General features: G+C 40.9%; 2 protein-coding genes across 4 annotated transcripts in view; both read left to right on the top strand.

Moving 5' to 3' along the window:
* The window catches only part of LOC148349932 (uncharacterized), a 33,841-nt gene extending 22,415 nt beyond the window's left edge, over positions 1–11,426 (top strand). Inside the window, exons 1-4 of one of the 3 annotated variants that reach the window (XM_088355443.1) lie at positions 32–258; positions 6,148–6,558; positions 10,355–10,390; positions 11,289–11,426. In XM_088355443.1, the coding sequence (XP_088211569.1) occupies positions 162–258; positions 6,148–6,558; positions 10,355–10,390; positions 11,289–11,302 (558 nt within the window). In that variant the 5' untranslated portion in view covers positions 32–161 and the 3' untranslated portion in view covers positions 11,303–11,426. Of the gene's footprint in view, positions 1–31; positions 259–6,147; positions 9,553–10,354; positions 10,391–11,288 lie in introns of those variants that run through there. The other 2 variants (XM_088355444.1, XM_088355441.1) reach the window with 2 other exon arrangements.
* On the top strand, positions 11,396–18,684 carry LOC148349931 (uncharacterized). Its single transcript, XM_088355484.1, has 2 exons — positions 11,396–11,543; positions 15,538–18,684. Exons 1-2 carry the CDS (start codon positions 11,447–11,449, stop codon positions 16,848–16,850), a joined length of 1,410 nt encoding a protein of 469 aa, XP_088211610.1. The 5' UTR covers positions 11,396–11,446; the 3' UTR covers positions 16,851–18,684.
* The last annotated feature ends 1,402 nt before the right edge of the window (positions 18,685–20,086 follow it).

Raw genomic sequence — 20,086 nt, 5'->3', positions numbered from 1 at the left:
CTGATTCATATTTCCGGTCTTAAGTGCGGAAACGAAGCACACGACGAGACTCGAAGTGGAATCTCGCCGCTGTCATTTGACTAATTTATTCGCGTGGTAAGGCGCATTTGGACTTGGGAGAGAATCGATCTGTAGCTTGAAAAGGGCTAGAGAGGGAAAGGATGTTGAAAAAGGAGCTTCCAAGTCCCAAAGAGGAGATGGAGATACCGCTACAAAATGGCTGTTTGCAAGCAGCTTCGACTTGTGTGAACAGAGCGGGTTGGTTATCGTTTTCCTACTTTGTAACCTTTCATATAATACATTTGAAATCATATTTTCTTGTACGTAAAATGCAATCGGGAGGCGACAGGGTAACAACAGCCTCACACTGACGATGAGCGGCCATCTTGGCTACTCTAGCCGAGTCATCGTGTAATCCATTCTCCCCAAAATAAGATACGAAGTTATTTTAGTCACGTTTGCGTTAGGAGCGACATTTCATGCCGCGATGGACAATTTTCGGCATAACATCCTCTGTATTAGTGATGTGTCGCTCACGAATAATCGTTATTATATGGATAAAAGCAACAAAAACACCCCGTTTGGAAGCCGAATAGCCGCTTCGTTTTAGTGAGACCATTCCTATCACCGGTGTTGGGCACGTTACTTCAAAGAAACTACTTATAGTTAGTCACTACTTCTTAAAATTAACCGAGTTAGTAACTGCTTTACTCTAGCCAAAGTAATTCGTTACCAGCGAAAGTTACTATTGCCATTATTCTAATAAGTTGTATGTCAAATTAATTTGAAATGTATTGAGTAATATTTGAATGAGTTGAATAGAGAAGAACAGTCAGATAGTTGGATTATAAAACCCTGTAATATATACTGCACCTCACCAGCTACAGATGCATCTTACACTTGATGTGCAAAACAAGTCATGTTTATTTATTTGTGACGCCCTTAATCGCAAAGAGTCTCAAAGGGCTGCACAGATCAAAGACTATTGCAAACTACAGACTATTATGACACCATCCCCTGATCTAAAACCTACATGAGGGCACATTATACACATATTATCAACATAAAATCTAGGTTATTCATATTCTATAGAATATAAATCTGTTTTAAGTTTAGATTTAAACATTTCCACTGAGGTTGCAGATCCAATATCAGGGGGAAGAGCATTCCACAGCACCGGGGCCCGGATGGAGAACGCTCTCGAACCTGCGGATCTCTTCTTGGCTTTTGGGATCATGAGTAGACCAGCGTTTTCAGAGCGAAGGCTCCGGACCGGAACATAGGGGGAAATTAAATCTGAAAGATATGAGGAAGCAAGTCCTTGCATGATTTTGTATACTACCAACAGAACCTTTAAATCACTTCTTAAGTTAACAGGGAGCCAATGCAGGTTAGCTAAAATCGGGGTCATGTGATCAAACTTTCTTGTCTTGGTTAAAAGCCTCGCTGCAGCATTTTTTTTTTACCAGCTGAAGGCTCTTGATTTTGGATTTCGGGAGACCGGAGAGTAGTGCATTACAGTAATCATGACGGGAAGTATCAAATGCGTGAATTATAATCTCCGCATCCGACAGAGACAGCATAGGACGAATTTTAGCAATGTTGCAAAGATGGAAAAAAGCTGTTCAAGTCATATTCTTAACGTGTGTTTGAAGGGACAGATCGGGGTCAAATATGACACCTAAATTTTTAACTGAGTCACTCTGGGTTATCTTACATTTGTCAATGTTCAGAGTCGTTTTTGAGAACAAGTCACAGCATTTAGATGGACCAATGACTAACATTTCGGTCTTTTCAGAGTTAAGGCCCAAGAAGTTGAGTGAAGGGGGCGGCAGTGGCTCAGGAGGTAGAGCGCTCGTCTTGGGATCAAGAGATCGCAGTTCGAATCCCGGCTCCTCCGTGTTACATGTCGAAGTGTCCTTGGGTAAGACACTGAACCCCTAATACCCCCAATAAGCAGGTTAGCGCCTTACATGGCTGCACAGCCGCTATTTGGAAATGTGAAGCACAGGCGCTTTGGGAAGTCTTGACTTGAAAAGCGCTATATAGATGCAGATCATTTCATTTTATCCATTCTTTTATCTCAGTGAGGCAGGCCTCCAAATTTCCACTGTTTAGTGAAGCAGATTCCTCAATCGGAAGATATAGTTGAGTGTCATCTGCGTAGCAATGGAAACAGATATTATACATGCGAATAATACCACCTCATCGAAGCCGGTAAATGCAGAAAAGAAGGGGGCCAAGTACTGAACCCTGCAGAACACCACAGGTAACACTAAAGGGCTCAGATGTCATTTCACCATATGTAACACAGTGCGTCCTATCTGAGAGGTAGGATCTGAACCATAAGAAGACGGTTTCTGAAAGACCGATCCATTTTTCCAACCGTTCAATTAAGAGATTATGGTCCACAGTGTCAAAAGCCGCACTAAGATCCAGCAGCAGCAAGAGTGATGAAGCGCCAAAGTCCATTGCCAGTAGAAGATCATTGGTTACCTTAATCAGGGCTGTCTCAGTAGAGTGGTTAGCCCTGAATCCTGATTGCATTGATTCAAAAAGATTGTTCTTGGATATGAAATCATTCAGCTGCTGTGCCACTACTTTTTAAAGTACTTTAGAAAGAAACGGCAGGTTTGACACAGGTCTATAATTACATAAGCTTTCTGGATCAAGGTTGTGTCGTTTCAGTGTAGGTTTAATAACAGCGGACTTAAAAGCCATTGGAACTACACCTGAGGAGAGTGATATGTTTATAATATTTTGAACTGAAGGTCCAAGGACCCCAAAAATACGTTTAATCAGCGAACCCGGAAGCGGGTCGAACAGGCAAGTCGTCTGTTTGGCCGTATTCACCACCTGTTTAAGATTATCAAGCGACAGATCACTAAATCGGGAAAAAAATCCCTGGACAGCCACCATGTCGTGCATCTATAGATTTCAGCCCTTAGATATGTGATTTATTAACAATGTTTTTAGAAATTTCTTCCCGTATGCGTTGAATCTTCTTATTAAAGAAGACCATAAAGTCATGGGCTGAATGGGTAGAACTATCTGGAATAATCTGTTGCCTCGTTAGCGATGCTACAGTGTCGAAAAGGATTCTGGGGTTATGCTTTTGTGCCGCAATCACCTTCGAAAAATAGGCTGATTTTGCAGAGGCAAGGGCTGCTTTATACTTAGGAAGTTATCACACCAGGTTTGACGGAAAACCTCAAGCTTGGTGGCTCGCCATTTTCTTTCAGATTTGCTGCATTCATGTTTAAGCGCTCTAGGGTCATCAGTAAACCAAGGCGTGCGTCTTTTAGGTCCTGATTTAAGGCGTAGAAGCGCTACGAAATCCAGGATACTCGCCAGGGTAGCATTAAACTCATTCATAAGTGAGTCAATTGAGCCTTTATATGAAGGAGACGACGCAACTACTCCTGAAAGAAGATTAGAGAGCTCAGAAACTATGCCAGTGCTTATGTTGTATCCTCTAAACCCTTTAGTCTTTTTTGGTATAACATTTCGCCAGCACGTCAAATGTAACTAAATGATGATCAGAAATAATGATGGTACACAGTAACACCGTCACGTTTGAGGTTGAAACTCCTCGAGTCAGAACCAAGTCTAGCGTGTTTACATCTTTATGAGTCGGCAAATCAACCAGTTGATTAAAACCAAATGTATCAATTAGAGACAGAAACGCAACAGTAAGTGAACTGAGTGGATAGTTCATATGAATGTTAAAATCCCCCATAACTATTATTTTGTCTGCATAGGTTACTAGATCAGACAAAAGTTCAGAGAATTCATCTAAGAAAACCGAGTATAGTCTTGGTGCGCGATAGTCACTCCATAAATTGACATTAAAGAGGACCGCATAACAAGAGCCTCGAACGCCTTATAATTATTAGAGGTACGGGGAGTAAGTTTGAGTATTTTTTCCGAAATGAGCGCAACACCGCCACCCTTCCTTAAAGAGCGTGCTACATGAAAGCTCACGTAGTCTTGAGGAGAAGCCTCATTTAATGGTAAAAACTCATCCGGTCTCAACCAAGTTTCACACAGACCAATCAGGTTAAGTTTGTGATCACAAATAATATTATCAACAAGTAGAGCTCTAGAGCAAACGATCTTATATTTAAAAGACCAAATTTTATCTTTGCTGAATCGTTTTAACTTAGCTGAAGTCTTTGTAGAAATGGTCACAAGATGTCGCTGTTTGGGTGTATTGACAGGCAAGATCGATGAAGAAACATAGGTGGAATTAGGCACATTTTCCATCTTCGTGTCCTTCACTGCCGTCTCGCCGATGTAGCTCCCTTAGCTTAGCACACTTGCCCGAGCCACAGCCCCGCTTTTGTTTACGATCCCTACGCTGTCTCCGCCGCTTCGGAAGTGGGTTGGCCACCCACAGAGATCCCGCAACTCTTTGTATTTCTCGCAGGATATCAAAGGTGGTATAATAAGTGCCCAAAAAGTCGAAATTTTGACGCCGACCCAAATGTATAAGTTCTGTTGTGGTAAATACACTTGCAAATGTAGAATGGATTTGCATACATGTAGAAATTTAGAAAGACTTGCTTACAGTAGTGGGAAACGGTCGGGTAGACATCCTTGAAGATACTCTTGGCAGACATTAAGTTTCCTTGAAGATAGCGTGCAAGGGACGGGACGCTCTGTACTTGATACGTGATACAGGACCGCCTTTTGGGGTGTACTCAATCGAAGCCTAATTGTCACTACCAGCTTTAAATACATTGTCATGTTCCTAGCTCTGTGAGATCTTCATTGACGCATCAATAAAGTTGTATCTCCCTCCACGCGGCTGGCTCCTGCCCATCCTTATCCACAATATGAGAAGACTTTTCTCTCGATTATCGAACTTCCAAATTTCTCCAACATTTCGACAACAGTTCCTCCTCCCGACTATAGGTATAATTGGCCATGCATGGGTCCAGAAAAGAAAGCAAAAAAGACAAGAGAACGGTAATAAATAGATAATTAACTGAAGAGCCGTGAGCCGCTGCGCCCATGCACGGCGCCATCATCATTAAAGATCAGTATTAAAATAATAAAACAAACAACATCACGAAATAACAACCAGCAGTAAACAATAGAAAGTGGGTTTAATAAATTCAATCCAGCTGGAATGGTCTGTTGTAGAGACTGGTATTACGACTCTTTTTCTAGAGAACCGGCTTTTGTTTTTGTTTTTAGCTTGGGTCACTAAAATTTGCCAACCCTTTCGGCTCCCAAATGGCTCTTCAGATTGTTTTTGTAGTTTAACTCACTTATTACCATTTATGATGTCTTATTATGAATGATTTAGAAGGGAGGACAATAAAGCAAAATTAACACTAAAACGTTGACACTTAAAAACAAAGGAAGCATAAATCAAAATATTTATAAATCGATAAAGGAAAAAGATAAAATACAAAACAATTGTAACCTTTTTTTTACTCGACAAAGTCAGACATCAGCACAAAATCACAAAAAAAAACGTCTCTCCATTGGTGGGTAGCCGGCTTCCACTTTCTTTTAGAGCTTTTTTGTTTGGAAACGACACGAGTCGGTATCAATTTGTCTTTTCCTTTGGCGCATTAGTAAATACTATATTCGTAATCGCTCTCTTAACCGTATGGTAGTCGCTATTTTGAATAGTGACATGATCCGAAAAGACGTGACGTAAACAACTCAGAGGAGAGCGGAAAACCGCTTTATGATGATGGTGAGACATTCAACTTTAATCATTTTACAAAGCCCCCAAAAATTGCTTTCATTTTTGCAGATAAAGTGACAATTGATGGCCTAACAACAAAAGCACAGCCCGGGGTACATGACAAACAAAAAATGATTGAGCATGACTAAGATAATCCAATAAATCCTATGAAATTAAACCTTACATAGATAACAAATGCAGACTTCCTCACCTTTACAAGCCCATTATTTGGGTATTTTGTGGTTTATTATAGAATAGATTAGAATAGGATAGAATAGAATATACCTTTATTGTCATTGTTACAAAATGGGTTAACATATTGTGACAACAAAATTAGGCATGACACTCCAGTTTCACACATACACAGTGAGGTAAAAAACCCAAGATGGCGATATTATGATATTATGGATGATCAAAAACCATGTGTGCCTTGTGTCCCACAGATGTCAGCGATGAATTAAATTCTCCTCTGCAGCAGGAACCAGAGTTTCCTGGCATTAAAAAGGAGAAGGATGTGGAGTTTGTTCACGTTAAAGAGGAGGAGGCGGATGCGGAGCTATTTTGTGTTAAAGAGGAGGAGGAGGAGGACCATGCGGAGCTTGTTTGTGTTAAACAGGAGGAGGAGGATGTGGAGCTTCTGTGTGTTAAAGAGGAGGAGGACAATGTGGAGCTTGTTTGTGTTAAAGAGGAGGAACATCTCACAGAGTTGCCCGTGACAGAGACCTGTTTAACTACGGAGACTCGGGTTAAACATGAGGAAAATAACTGGCAGGAGCCTCTAAGCAGCAGCTCCCATCAACACGTGAAAACTGATGACGACAAATCCGACTCTGATGGCGACGACCAGTCAGAAGGTGATCACAAGTGTTCTCAGTGTGGGAAAACCTTTCGATTCAAGTATCGTTTAAAATTACACATGGTAGTTCACACTGGTGAGAAGCCATTTTCCTGCTCTGTTTGCGGTCAAAGATTCAGCCTGAAAGGAAACCTAAACAAACACGCAAGAACCCACACTGGTGAGAAGCCTTTTTCCTGCTCACTTTGCAGTCAAAATTTTAGCTGTAAAGAAAGCTTAAAAAGACACGCAAGTCTCCACACCGGTGAGAAGCCTTTTTCTTGCTCAGTTTGCGGTCAAAGATTCAGTCGGAAGCATGCCTTAAAATTCCACACAGGAATCCACACTGGTGAGAAGCCTTTTACCTGCTCAACTTGTGGTGAAAAATTTAGGCTGAATGCACAGTTAAAATCACACACAAAAAGCCACACTGGCGAGAAGCCATTTTCCTGTTCAATTTGTGGTCAAAGATTCAGCTGGAAGCATGCCTTAGAATACCACACGAGAATCCACACTGGGGAGAAGCCTTTTCCCTGCTCAATTTGTGGTGAACATTTTAGACAGAAGGCACACTTAGAAAGACATACAAGAATCCACACTGGAGAGAAACCTTTTTCCTGCACAGTTTGCGGTCAAAGTTTCAGACAAAAGCATGCCTTAAAAGACCACACAAGAATCCACACCGGTGAGAAGCCCATTTCTTGCTCAATGTGTGGTCAAAGATTTGTCCGTGAAGATAGCTTAAAAAAACACTTAGAAACCCATACAGGTGAGAAGCCCTTTTCCTGCTCTGTTTGCGGTCAAAAATTTAGCCTGAAAAAAACCTTGAATCAACACACAAGAATCCACACTGGTGAAAAGCCTTTTCCCTGCTCAGTTTGTGGTCGAAAATATGCTACGGGTGATATTTTAAAAATCCACACCAGAATCCACACTGGTGAGAAGCCTTTTTCCTGCTCGATTTGTGGTGAAAAATTCAGGCAGAATACACAGTTAAAATCACACACAAAAAGTCACACTGGCGAGAAGCCATTTTCCTGTTCAGTTTGCGGTCAGAAATTCAGCTGGAAGCATGCCTTAGAATACCACACGAGAATCCACACTGGGGAGAAGCCTTTTTCCTGCTCTGTTTGTGGTGAACATTTTCGGCAGAAGGTACACTTAGAAAGACATACGAGAGTCCACACTGGTGAGAAACCTTTTTTCTGCACAGTTTGTGGTCAGAGATTCAGACAAAAGCATATCTTAAAAGACCACATAAGAATCCACACTGGTGAGAAGCCATTTTCCTGCTCGATTTGCGGTGATAAATTCATACGGAAGTCCCACTTAAAAATACATACAATAACCCACAGTGCTGATAAGCCTTTTGCTTGCTCAGTTTGCGGTCGAAAATTTAATCAGAGCTGGGGCTTAGAAAGACACACAAGAACCCACACTGGCGAAAAGCCCTTTTCCTGCTTATTTTGCAATAAAAAATTCATCCAGAAAGAACACTTAAAAAATCACAAAAGAATCCATACTGGTGAGAAGCCTTTTTCCTGCTCATTTTGCGGCCTAAGATTCTCAATCCAGTCCAAAGCTCAGGGTCACACGTGTGCTGGTGAAAATAGCATTGGTCACTCTGCTTGATGATTTCATTTCTTAGATACATCCATGGATGCATTATCTGCACCGCTTATCCTCATTAGGGTCCAGCGGGGGTGCTGGAGCCCATCCCAGCTATCTTCTGGCAGTGAGCAGGGGACACCCTGAACTGGTTGCCAGCCAGTCCCAGGGCACACAGGGACAGACAATTCGCTTGCTCATTCACACCTAGGGACAATTTGGACCGGCCAACTAACCTGACCTGCATGTTTTTGGAATGTGGGAGGAAACTGGAGTGCCCAGAGGAAACCCGCGCAAGCACGGGGAGAACATGCAAACTCCACACAGGAAGGTTCGATCTCACGACCTCAGAACTGTGCCGCACACGCGCTAATCACGGCGTCGCTTTGCTTCATTTCTTACATTAAAAAAAGAAACCTACCACTTCATGTACAGATCCGTTTACTCTGGATGTCATCGATATGACTAAATTTAATGTGATTTTCGATTTAATAAGAAAAGTTCCAGTTATGTTTTCGGTGTTCTTGATCATAGTGACCAGCGTTAACCTTAAGAAAACAATGTCCTCCTCTCAGATCTTTGTTAGGGCTGCCGTCTGCAGACCGATATTTCTTGTTTACGATGTAAGTACCTACCTCTCCATAAAATGCAAATAGATAGCACTTATACAAAAAATAAAATAAAAATGACATTCCGAGATCAGTAAAATATTGGTCTATCTATCTATCTTTCTGTAATGACGCAGATCGATATTTACTTTTTTCGATGTGAGTACCTTCCTCTCCATAAAATGCAAATAGGTAGACCAATATTTTACTGAACTCGAAGTGCTATCTATAATGACGTCATTTCAAAGTAAGTTTGACCCTTTGGATGCTTTGATGAAGGTGCAAGACTACTTTGTGGATTTTCACTTTTCGCAGGTAGTTGTGGTCCCCATTAACTGTAAAAACTGAGTTATCTCTGTACAAACCAGAACCCCTATTGCAGGGAAGTCTTTTTCCTGCTCCTGGTGCGGGTTAAACAAACGGCTGTAAAGAACAATTAAAAAAAAAAACACAATCCACACTGGTGAGAAACCTTTTTCCTGCTCAGCTTGCGGGATAAGATTTTCAAGTCAGGTCAGATCTCAGGGTTACACGTGTGCTGACAAGAATAGCATTGGTCAATCTGATTGATATGATGATATGATATCATTACTTGTATTTATATTTTAAAAAATCTACCACTGATTGTATAGATTTGTGTACTCTTGATGCCATTGATATGTATAAACATTGTGTGTGTACAGGTGTATATATGTATGTTTGCAGGGTTGGGTAGGGTTACTTTAACTGGATTACTTTCAATTACTTTTGGATGACTCCAATACCAAATATGCTAATAAAAGACAAAAGAAACTAAATATGAATAAAATGACAAAATTTTGTGCAGGCTTGGCGAGTAACGGAACACACGGAACGGCAAAAATGATGTTGCAAACTGTTAGGATTTATTTTCATTTTGTTTCTGTCGCGTTTTATGTTAGTTTTGCCGGAGATCAAAGAGATCAAAGCCAGGAGAGAAAGCTTACCACGTGTTGTGAGTCGTCATTTTATTCATTTATATTATAGCTTTTATCGTCGCCGGCGACTTTAATCGGGCATGTTTATGGACTGTACTTCCCAAATCCATTCAATACGTGGACTGAGCAATTAGTGAATAAAACACTGGACCGTGTGTACAGTAGGATCAAACATCCCGTTGGATCCCCCATCTCTGTTTGTCCCTCACCCCCCCTCATACTTGTGTACAACCAGTTGTGATCTTGAAAGTTCTAGCATTTAGCTACATTGGGTCGCCACCGGTGTTGGTGACGTTTGCATTAATATGTCTGAATAAACTCCTTATATAGAATACAAATGCTTTTTGTTTGATTCACGCCGATCGACACATTATACGGACTACGATGATGACACTCGTTTCGTCAGAAGCGAATTTTCGTGAAGCATAGTGTGCGTTCACCCGAAGGGGAGTCAGATTTTGCAGGGGAGTCGGAATTAGGCACGACACTGGCTCATAAAGCCGTTTCGTTTTTGTACCTCAAAAACCTTGAGCTCGTCGTGTTTTTTTAACTCGTGTGCCGTGAGAACTTGTCTAGTGTGCCGGAGGAAAATGCCCAATTTTATATTTGCAAATAAAAACAACATCCCATTGTTTTTTTCCAGTGATCAACCAAGTAACTGCAACTTTCATCATTATCAGTAAGTGGAAACACATTACCTTTTTCCCTATACTAATGATCTGCTCTTGTGCCAGCACAGGGACACACGTATATATATATATATTTTATATATATATATATATATATATATATCCAGCTACCAGCCTACCTGTGCGGAGTTTGTTTGTTCTCCCCGTGCTTGCGTGGGTTTCCTCCGGGCACTCCGGTTTCCTCCCACATTCGAAAGACATGCATTTCAGGTGGATTGGCCGGTCCAAATTGTCCTTAGGTGTGAATGAGCGAGCCAGTTGTCTGTCCCTGTGTGCCCTGCGATTGGCTGGCAACCAGTTCAGGGTGTCCCCTGCCCGCTGCCCGATGATTGCTGGGATGGGCTCCAGTACCCCCGCGACCCTACTGAGGATAAGCGGTGCAGCTAATGAGATGAGATATATATATATATATATATATATATATATATATATTAAGCTGTTTAGTCTTTGCCAAGCATTTCTAAAGTAGATGGAATAAAGTAAAGAATCATGCACATATTTTGATTTTTATTTGTTTTTTTTACCAAAAAATCACAAAGCAATTGTTGTCTGTTTATATTTTGAAAAAAAAGGAAAATAATAATAAATGGATAAAACTATATAAAATGATAATAATACTCGAAACACAGGTTATGAATCTTATAAAATCCCGTATTGCATCAAAATTAATAACCCAAATGATTATTAACCTGTAGCCTATTAATTCCTGAGCTACGGTGACCGCAAACAATAAGAAAAAATTTATAATGTCAGTTTAAATTTTAGAAAATAAAACATTTTGAAGCATTTTCAATTGACAGCGTGTCTTTAGATTTTTTTTAGGAAAACAAAAGGTTGGAAAAAAAAGTTGTAATTCCATCACTGTTCTACTGTTGTGCTGCCCCCTAGCGTCTGATTCATAGTTCCGGTCATAAGTGCGGAGACGAAGCACACAGCGAGACTCGAAGTGGAATCTCGTCATTTGACTGATTTATTTGCGTGGAAAGGCGCCTTTGGACTTGGAAGAGAATCGATCTGGAGCTTGAAAAGGGAAAGAGAGGGAAAGGATGTTGAAAAAGGAGCTTCCAAGTCCCAAAGAGGAGATGGAGATACCGCTCCAAAATGGCGGTTTGCAAGCTGCTTCGACTTGTGTGAACAGAGCAGGTTAGTTATTTATTTCCTACTTTATAACCTTTCATATAATATATTTGAAAGCATATTTTCTTGTACGTGAAATGCAATCGGAAGGGGACAGGCAACAGCTCCACACTGAATGTTACGATGAGCGGCCATCTTGGCTACTCGAGCCAAGGGCATCATGTAATCCATTCTCCCCAAAATAAGATACGAAGTTGTTTTAGTAACGTTTGCGTTAGGAGCGACATTTCATGCTGCGACGGACAACATTCGGCACAACAATATTTGTATTAGTGATGTGTCGCTCACGAATAATCGTTATTATATATAAATAAAGATGACTTGACTATATGGATCAAATTAACAAAAACAATCCGAAGAGCCGTTTTAGTGAGACCGGTGTTGTGCACGTTACTTAAAAGAAACTAATTACTTATTGTTACTCACTACTTCGTTAAAGTAACTGAGTTAGTAACTGCTAACTCTAGTCAAAGTAACTGGTTACCAGGGAAACAAACTATTGCCATTAGATAGATATATAAATGCTTTATTCATCCCCGTAGGGAAATTCACATTTCCAGCAGAATCCTCATGTTACAAAATAAAATAAGAGATCTAGAATACAACGATACCCAATATAACATGTAGTATAAAAAGGGTTTATATAATGTTCCAAAAATAAACCCTGTAATAAAAATAAAGCAAAATATGCAAATGTAAGGTTAGGGTTTAAGTGGGCTTTTACTCCCCTGGGCGGAGTTAAAGAGCCTTATGGCATGAGGGAGAATTATCTCCTCAGGCTGTCACTGAAGCTGCTCTTCTGTTTGGAGATGATGCTGTGTAGCGGATGTAGTGAGTTGTCGATTGATTGGCCGCACCTTGTTCAGTGCATGTCTCTCAGCCACAGTTGTCAGGCTGTCCAGCTCTGTGCCCACAACAGAGCTCTCCTTTCTCACTGGTTTATTTACACGAGAGGAACCTTTTTTCTTAGCGCTGCCTCCCCAATACACTGATGCATAGATGAGGGCTCTCGCCACAACAGTTTGATAGAACATCTGCAGGAGCTTTTTGCAGTCGTTGAGGGACGCCAACCTTCTGAAGTACAGTTTTCTCTCCTTTTCTGCTCCGAGCTTCTGTGTTGGCAGTCCAGTCCAGTTTATTGTCCAGCTGCACACCCAGGTATTTGTAGGTCTAGACAAACTCTTCACATTGCCCTTTGATGGTTCCGGGTGAGGTCTAGGCCTCCAGGAGTCCACCACCATCTCCCTGGTCTTGGTGGTATTCAGGTGCTGGTTGTTAGCGTCGCTCCATGAGACAAAGTCCTGGATCAATTTCCTGTACGCCTCCTCCTGCCCACTCCTGATACATCCCTTAATACCAGTGTCGTCAGCAAACTTCTGCACGTGGCAGGACTGTACTGAAAGTCCGACGTATACAGGGTGAACAGAACCGGATAGAGCACGGTCCCCTGCCACGCTCCTGTGCTGTTGACCACAGTGTCTGATGTGCAACCCCCCCTGTTTTACAGAGTAGTGTCTACCTGTCTCATAGTCCGTAAACCGTGCCACAAGTTGTGAGCCGACTCCCCTCTCTGTCAGTTTACCACTAAGTAGCAGAGGCTGTATGGTGTTGAAGGCACTGGAAGAAGTCCAAAAAAAATAATCCTCACAGCACCCCTGCCCCTGTCCAGGTAAGAGAGAATCAGTGTAGCATGGAGACTATAGCGTCCTCCACTCCCACCATCTCCTGGTAGGCAGACTGCAGAGGGTCTTTAAAAATAAGTTGTATGTCCAAGAATTCTAGAATTCTATTGAGCAATTCGAGTCAGTTGAATATAGAAGAACAGACAGGTAGTTGGATTATAGAACCCTGTAATATTTATTGGACCTCACCGAAGGCTGAAGAAGAACCGGCTTTTTCAGCTTGGGTCACTCAAAAGAGCCAACCCTTTCGGCTCCCAAACATACTCCCTACTTACTGTCGGAATTTCTTGTTAAATCAACGCAAACTTCAAATAATCATCTGACTCCATTTTGTGACCTTTCCCAATCACCACTCATCCAAACAATTTGCGCGCTCTTTTCTGCATAGAAAGTTCTCAGAAGCCGGCATTTCACTCACGAGTGGATTTATTTCTAACACACAAATCACTACATCTCTGCACGCTTCTCCTTCCAAAAACCGACTCTCCTCCTTCTTCCAAGTTGCTCAGCAAAGCATCTCCTCCGCCCCTTGGCTGGGTCCCATTGGTTTCCCGTCCCAGAAGAATGGCGCGTCGACTCCGCCTGGCCGCGACGTAGCCCACTCCCATTGGTCTCCCATTCCCGGAAGAATGGCGCGTCGACTCCGCCTCGGCCCCCCGACAGCTGGTCACCTCCCACTGCCTGAGAGCTGCCCCACGTGATCTACTCCACAAAACCTTTGCACAAAACACTGAAAGTCCAACAGACAAAACCCAAATTCAAACTTCCATATTCCTTTCTTACGAACATTCGAGTTACGAAAAATGGTAGATACGAACATTTTTTTCGGGATGTCGAAAAATATCCAGACATTGCTGTAAGTTAGATTTGGTATTGTGCACTTTTTCCGAGAACAGGACATTACTGTAGTGCTTCTTTCTTGCTGCTGCTACCGGCGTGTGGCACTGTGAGGGCTCACCCAGCATCTACCTGAAGAAGAAATCCAGCTTCCTCTTCCTTGTTAGTGTGTAAACATACTATTCTGTATGTCCAGCGCGCTAATAAATTTGACGTTTTATTGTTAAATATCTTGTGTATCCATTCAATGTGGTTGGTGTAAAGAGGAGGCGAGCTGTTTCATTTGAAATGAAAGTGAAATAAGAAAGCTTGATGCGGTTGAGAAAACGGTCAAAATGTATTTTTCGGAAACTTTTCACCACGGAGGAGAAAGGCGCCTAATTCTTGAAGCCCATCTTCCAATAGTAAGTTGAATGTCACGTTATAGAGTATATTATTTTCTTGAATGTTTATTTTTTTAGTACAAAGCAACACAGGTTACGTATTCAAGCCTTAAACATACCATCTGCCTCACATTCCGCCCCTTTTATTTGCTATTTTTGACTTGCTTGTTTTACTTTTGCTTTATTGTTGTGTCCCACTATATGTAAAGCGACCTTGGGTGTCCTGAAAGACGCTTCGAAATACAATTTATTATTATTATCATTATATCAAACTTAAACATACATTCCATACAAAATATAGCACTGAAGCAACTTATGAACAAATTCAACTTACAAACGATCGTCCGAAGCCTATCTCGTTCGTAATTATTACAATTTTTCATGTATTATTATGAATGACTTAAAATGGAGGAAATTAAAGCAAAACCAACACTATATTGTTGACACTGAAAAACAAATGAAGCGTGAATTATAATGTTTATAAATCTACAAAGAAAAAGATAAAAAAGAAAACAATTGTAACTTTTTTTTTCAGCATAGAAATCCAGAAAAAAATGCATTTTAAGCAATCACAAGAAAGCAAAGGGAAAACCAAGGGAGCCGGCTCTCCATTGGTGGGTAGCCGGCTCCCACTTTCTCTTAAAGGTTTTTTGTTCGCAAACGGCACGAGTCGATATCCGCCACATTCACCAATTTGCCTTTTCCCTTGGCGCATAAGTAAATACTGGTAGTCGCTATTTTGAATGGTGACATGATCCGAAAAGATGTGACGTAAACAACTCAGAGGAGAGTGGAAAACGTCTTTATTTATGATGATAGTGAGACATTCAACTTTAATCCCTTGGGGGAAAAAAACAAAAATTGCTTTCATTTTTGCAGACCAAGTGACAATTGATGGCCTAACAACAAAAGTACAGCCCAGGGTACATGACAAACAAAAAATAATTGAACATGACTAAAATATTCCGATAAAACCTATAAAATTAAACTTTACATTGAAAACAATTGCAGACGTCCTCGCCTTTTCAAGCCCATTATTTGGGTATTATGTGGTTTATTAAGGATGATCTAAAACCATGTGTGTCTTGTGTCCCACAGATGTCAGTAGAGAAATCATTTCTCCTCTGCGGCAGGAACCAAAGTTTTCTGGCATTAAAAAGGAGGAGGATTTTGAGCTTGTTCACGTTAAAGAGGAGGAGGATGCGGAGCTTGTTTGTATTAAAGAGGAGGAACATCTCACAGAGTTGCCCGTGACTGAGACCTGTTTAACTACGGAGAATCTGGTTAAACATGAAAACAATTGGCAGGAGCCTCTAAGCAACAGCTCCAGTCAGCACGTGAAAACGTCCGATTCTGCGCACACTGATGGCGACGAACAGTCCGAAGGCGACATCAAGTGTTCTCAGTGTGGGAAAACCTTTCGACTCAAGTGTCATTTGAAGTTGCATATGGTTGTTCACACTAGTGAGAAGCCATTTTCCTGCTCTGTTTGTGGTCAAAGATTCAGCCTGAAAGGAAACTTAAAAAAACACACAAGAACCCACACTGGTGAGAAGCCTTTTTCCTGCTCCGTTTGCGGTCAAAATTTTAGTTGTAAGGAAAGCTTAAAAAGGCACGCAAGTCTCCACACCGGTGAGAAGCCATTCTCTTGCTCAGTTTGCAGTCAAAGATTCAGTCGGAAGCATGCCTTAAAAGACCACACAAGAATCCATACTGGTGAGAAGCCCTTTTCCTGCTCAATTTGTGGTGAAAAATTCCGACAGAAGACACACTTAAAAATACATACAAGGACTCATACTGCTGAAAAACCTTTGTCCTGCTCATTTTGTGGTGAAAAATTCCGACAGAAGACACACTTAAAAATACATACAAGAAACCATACTGCCGAGAAGCCATATTCCTGCTCAATCTGTGGTGAACATTTCAGACAGAGGACACACTTAAAAAGACACACGAGACTCCACACCGGTGAAAAGCCTTTTTCCTGCACAATCTGCGGACAAAAATTCAGACAGAAAGTGGCATTAAAAGCACACACAAGGACACACGAGGGTGAGAAGCCTTTCTCCTGCTCAGTTTGCGCGAAACGATTCACTGAAAATGTGGCCTTAGAAAGACACGCAAGAACCCACACCGATGAGAAGCCTTTTGCGTGTTCTTTGTGCAGTGAATTATTCAGACAGAAGGCACATTTGAAAATGCACATCAGAACCCATACTGGTGAGAAGCCTTTTGCCTGCTCATTTTGCAGTCAAAAATTCAGCCAGAAGGAACTTTTAAAAAAACACACAAGAATCCACACTGGTGAGAAGCCTTTTTCTTGTTCAGCTTGCGGCCTGAGATTCTCAAGTCAGCCCAAGGCACAGGGTCACATGTGTGCTGGTGGAAACGGCATTGGTCACTCTGCTTGAAATGATTTCATTTCTTGCATTTAGATTAAAAAACTCTACCACTGTATGAACCGATTTGTGTACTCTTGGTTTCACAGATATGGCTAAACTTGCTATGTGTCCGTGTGTGTCCGGTTTTTGTGGTTCATCGGGACTAGAACACCTGGAAAAGTGAAAATCTGAAAAGCAGCGTCACACCTTCCTTAAATCCCTCAAAGGGGAAAACTTTCCTCGAGATGACATCATTACCGACTGACATTTTCCAACTGTAACAAAATAACCACTACAAATCTACAAATAATAACACACAAAACGTAATTGCGGATGAATGAATGGTTTTATTATCATTTTGCAAATTTCAATCAAAATTAGAGGATAATTGTGAAAAGCACTCACATTTTCTGGTATGAGCATATTACACACACAGTTTAACTTCGTCATACAGACTGCCTATCCCAAGCTAAGAACATTATCAGGGACCCCTCTCACCCCCATCATGGACTGTTCACTCTGCTAGCCTCTGGGAAGAGGTACTGCAGTGTGCGGTGCAGGACCACCAGGTTCCACAATAGTCTTGTCCCCCTGGCCATTAGACTGTTAAATGGTCAATCAAACACATAGTAAATCTAAACTGCTGCTAATCTGTACATCTGTTGGTTTTGTTTGACTTTTTGCACTTCTGGCAGTTCTTTATAGCTAGCCACTCCTTGCACATATGTTTCTCTGCACAATGGTACTTACAGCGTTATTGTTACAGTGTTATTGTTACTGTTTACCTGACTTGTTTACCTGACTGCCCATTTTGCACATCTGGTTAGCTGCTCCTCTTGCACTATTTGCGCTACTGTAAAATACTATACATAGCCATAATTATTTAGTATATTATTAGTACTCAATACTCCAACTCAATACAACATTTTATTTATATCTGTACATTCAAGGAAACTGTGCGGGTCAGATGTATCGACATTTCGTTCTGTATACACGTGTACTAGAATGACAATAAAGTAGATCTGAATCTGAAAAATTTCGTGCCAGGATGGTGCATGATCCTTGTGTAACGAGCAAATCATCCCCGTTGTAAATATTTGACAACTAATCAAACTTTCTCTGCCTCCCAATTGCCATAAAACGCATCTTCACATTTGATTAGTTATCAAACATAAAATACAGCAATAACATAAATAAAATGATATTAACAGAATAATGACCACTTACCATGGAGGGAGTCAGCGTAACACATTTTTGAACAAGGATCAGGAAACCTTGCACTGCTTGTGAAATTCCAAATCAATAAATGACAACCACAACTATTTTATTACCAAGTTAATTCTTGAAAGTATGGTTAAAATGACGAGGTCAATCTTTAATAAAAATCATTTTACTAGAAATTCACAATTTTAGAGAAAAAAAAGAAAGAACAGCTAGGAAAAAATTTTTGGAAAAAAACAGGGTAAAAGAAGAAAAAGTTTGTGTTGCATTCAAATAATTTCAAATTATACCAAGTCAATCTTGTTGCCAACATTGTACTTCTGATAGGGTGGTCGTTTTGGTTGTAACATTTCTCAGTATTCACTGTGTGAATATAACTTGTTTTTATATTCCTAAATGTAAAAACAATCTTTCTCACACACACACATGAAGTAACGGTTCAATAATCCGTCTAATTGCGTGTCTTGTACGTTTATCAGTTTTGTACTCTTATTTTGAAGTTGCATTTCCGGTGTATATCTGTTTCCTGTGTGACTAAAGTTAACTAGACACGCGGGGGCGCGCAGTGTGTGTGGCCGGTAGCCCAGCCAGGGCGAGTGGCGTTTGGGCCATCACCAATGCTAATAAATTTGATTTACCTTAATGCTTGTTTTTATTTGTTTAATTCTGCCAACATAGAGTTCATATAAGTTTTAACTTTAACAACTTCCACTAAAAGATGTGATTAAATACAGTTGTGTATCGTGCAACCAACTAAATAAGCCCCCAAAAATATTAGTACGATGCGACAAAAGATACCAGGAAAGAAAAGAAATGGAAATCTTGTGAAAGAACTGTAAAAACAAATGACGTTTGTAGGCCGTAAAACCTTTGCAATAATACATGAGTCAATTCATTCAAAAGAGAAAAATATTTTTGCATTGCCAGAAACTTAGCAAAATGTAACTTGATGTCAAATTTTGGACATGTTTGATAATGATCTAGTTGCGACACTTTGCCGTTGCTCACTGTTGTTTCAAGCGTTGCTCACCGACTTTGTGTGAACGCTCAGACCCGTAAGGAAAATTACAGGGAACATTGCTGATAACGCTGTACAGGAAAACAAGCTCAGACAGGCTCGTGTAACGACCCTCTTTCATGCACGACACAAGGTTTCACAGTCACTCGGTTTATTGCCTGCGTTCAGTAAACAAAACAATACAAAAGTCAGGGGCATCTGTTCACGACTGCAATTATCTTCAGCGCATACAAATTCACTGAAGCTACGGCAAGCAGACAACATGCGAGCACATTAATAGTGAAACTTAAATAATAACAATGAACATAATTTTCCCACGTACCTGCATTCAGTAAACGAAACAATACAAAAGTCAGGGCATCTGTTCACGACTGCAATTATCTAAAACATTAAAGATACAAAAAACGGGTCATTACTCAACAGGCCGCACCTCCTGGCGTGTTTGCATCGAAACATGTTGCATCATCGTTTCAAGCTGTATTACTTTACTTCTTATTTAGTGCTTTTTTTAATATACATCATTTAGCACAACTTGTATATTTTTATATACAAAAATAATTTGCAAAAGCAGCTCCTATATCTAGCAAAATATGCATTTTTTATCCAACTGATATTGGGCACATCTTACCTTCAGCGCATACAAATTCACTGAAGCTACGGCAAGCGCTGAAGCCCATAAAGTGCCAAACGAAAAAGACAGTCGCAGACGCCCATGACTTAACAACTGAATGAGGTACCGGAATATTAACAGTAATACAACAAAAACACAGATTTTGTGAGAATTAAAAAAAAACATTCAAAACAATCAAATTTCAACTCTGTTACACCCGCTATTACAATAGAGGGGCTAAGGGACTACGGCCTCTGAAGAATGGAGAACAGGTGCGAGTACAGTCTCAAGTGGCTGGACACACTGTCTGCATCGGTGGTCCGACAGGACCGCAGGACAAAGACTAGGAACCTTCCCGTGGTGTCCTGCTAAGGGCTCTCTCCCGGGGGAGCCTTACGAATCCTACTCGATCCACTC

This window comes from Urocampus carinirostris, chromosome 16, assembly GCF_059441175.1.
Source record: "Urocampus carinirostris isolate Australia breed hairy pipefish chromosome 16, RoL_Ucar_1.0, whole genome shotgun sequence".
NCBI lineage: Eukaryota > Metazoa > Chordata > Actinopteri > Syngnathiformes > Syngnathidae > Urocampus > Urocampus carinirostris.
This window is presented reverse-complemented; position numbering and strand designations above follow the sequence as displayed.

What these genes read in the sequence shown, in the direction of transcription:
- LOC148349931 (XM_088355484.1), top strand. Translation starts at nt 11,447, where the DNA reads ATGTTGAAAAAGGAGCTTCCAAGTCCCAAAGAGGAGATGGAGATACCG. An exon ending in GACTTGTGTGAACAGAGCAG is followed by an intron (nt 11,544 to 15,537) that starts GTTAGTTATTTA and finishes TGTGTCCCACAG; the next exon opens with ATGTCAGTAGAGAAATCATT.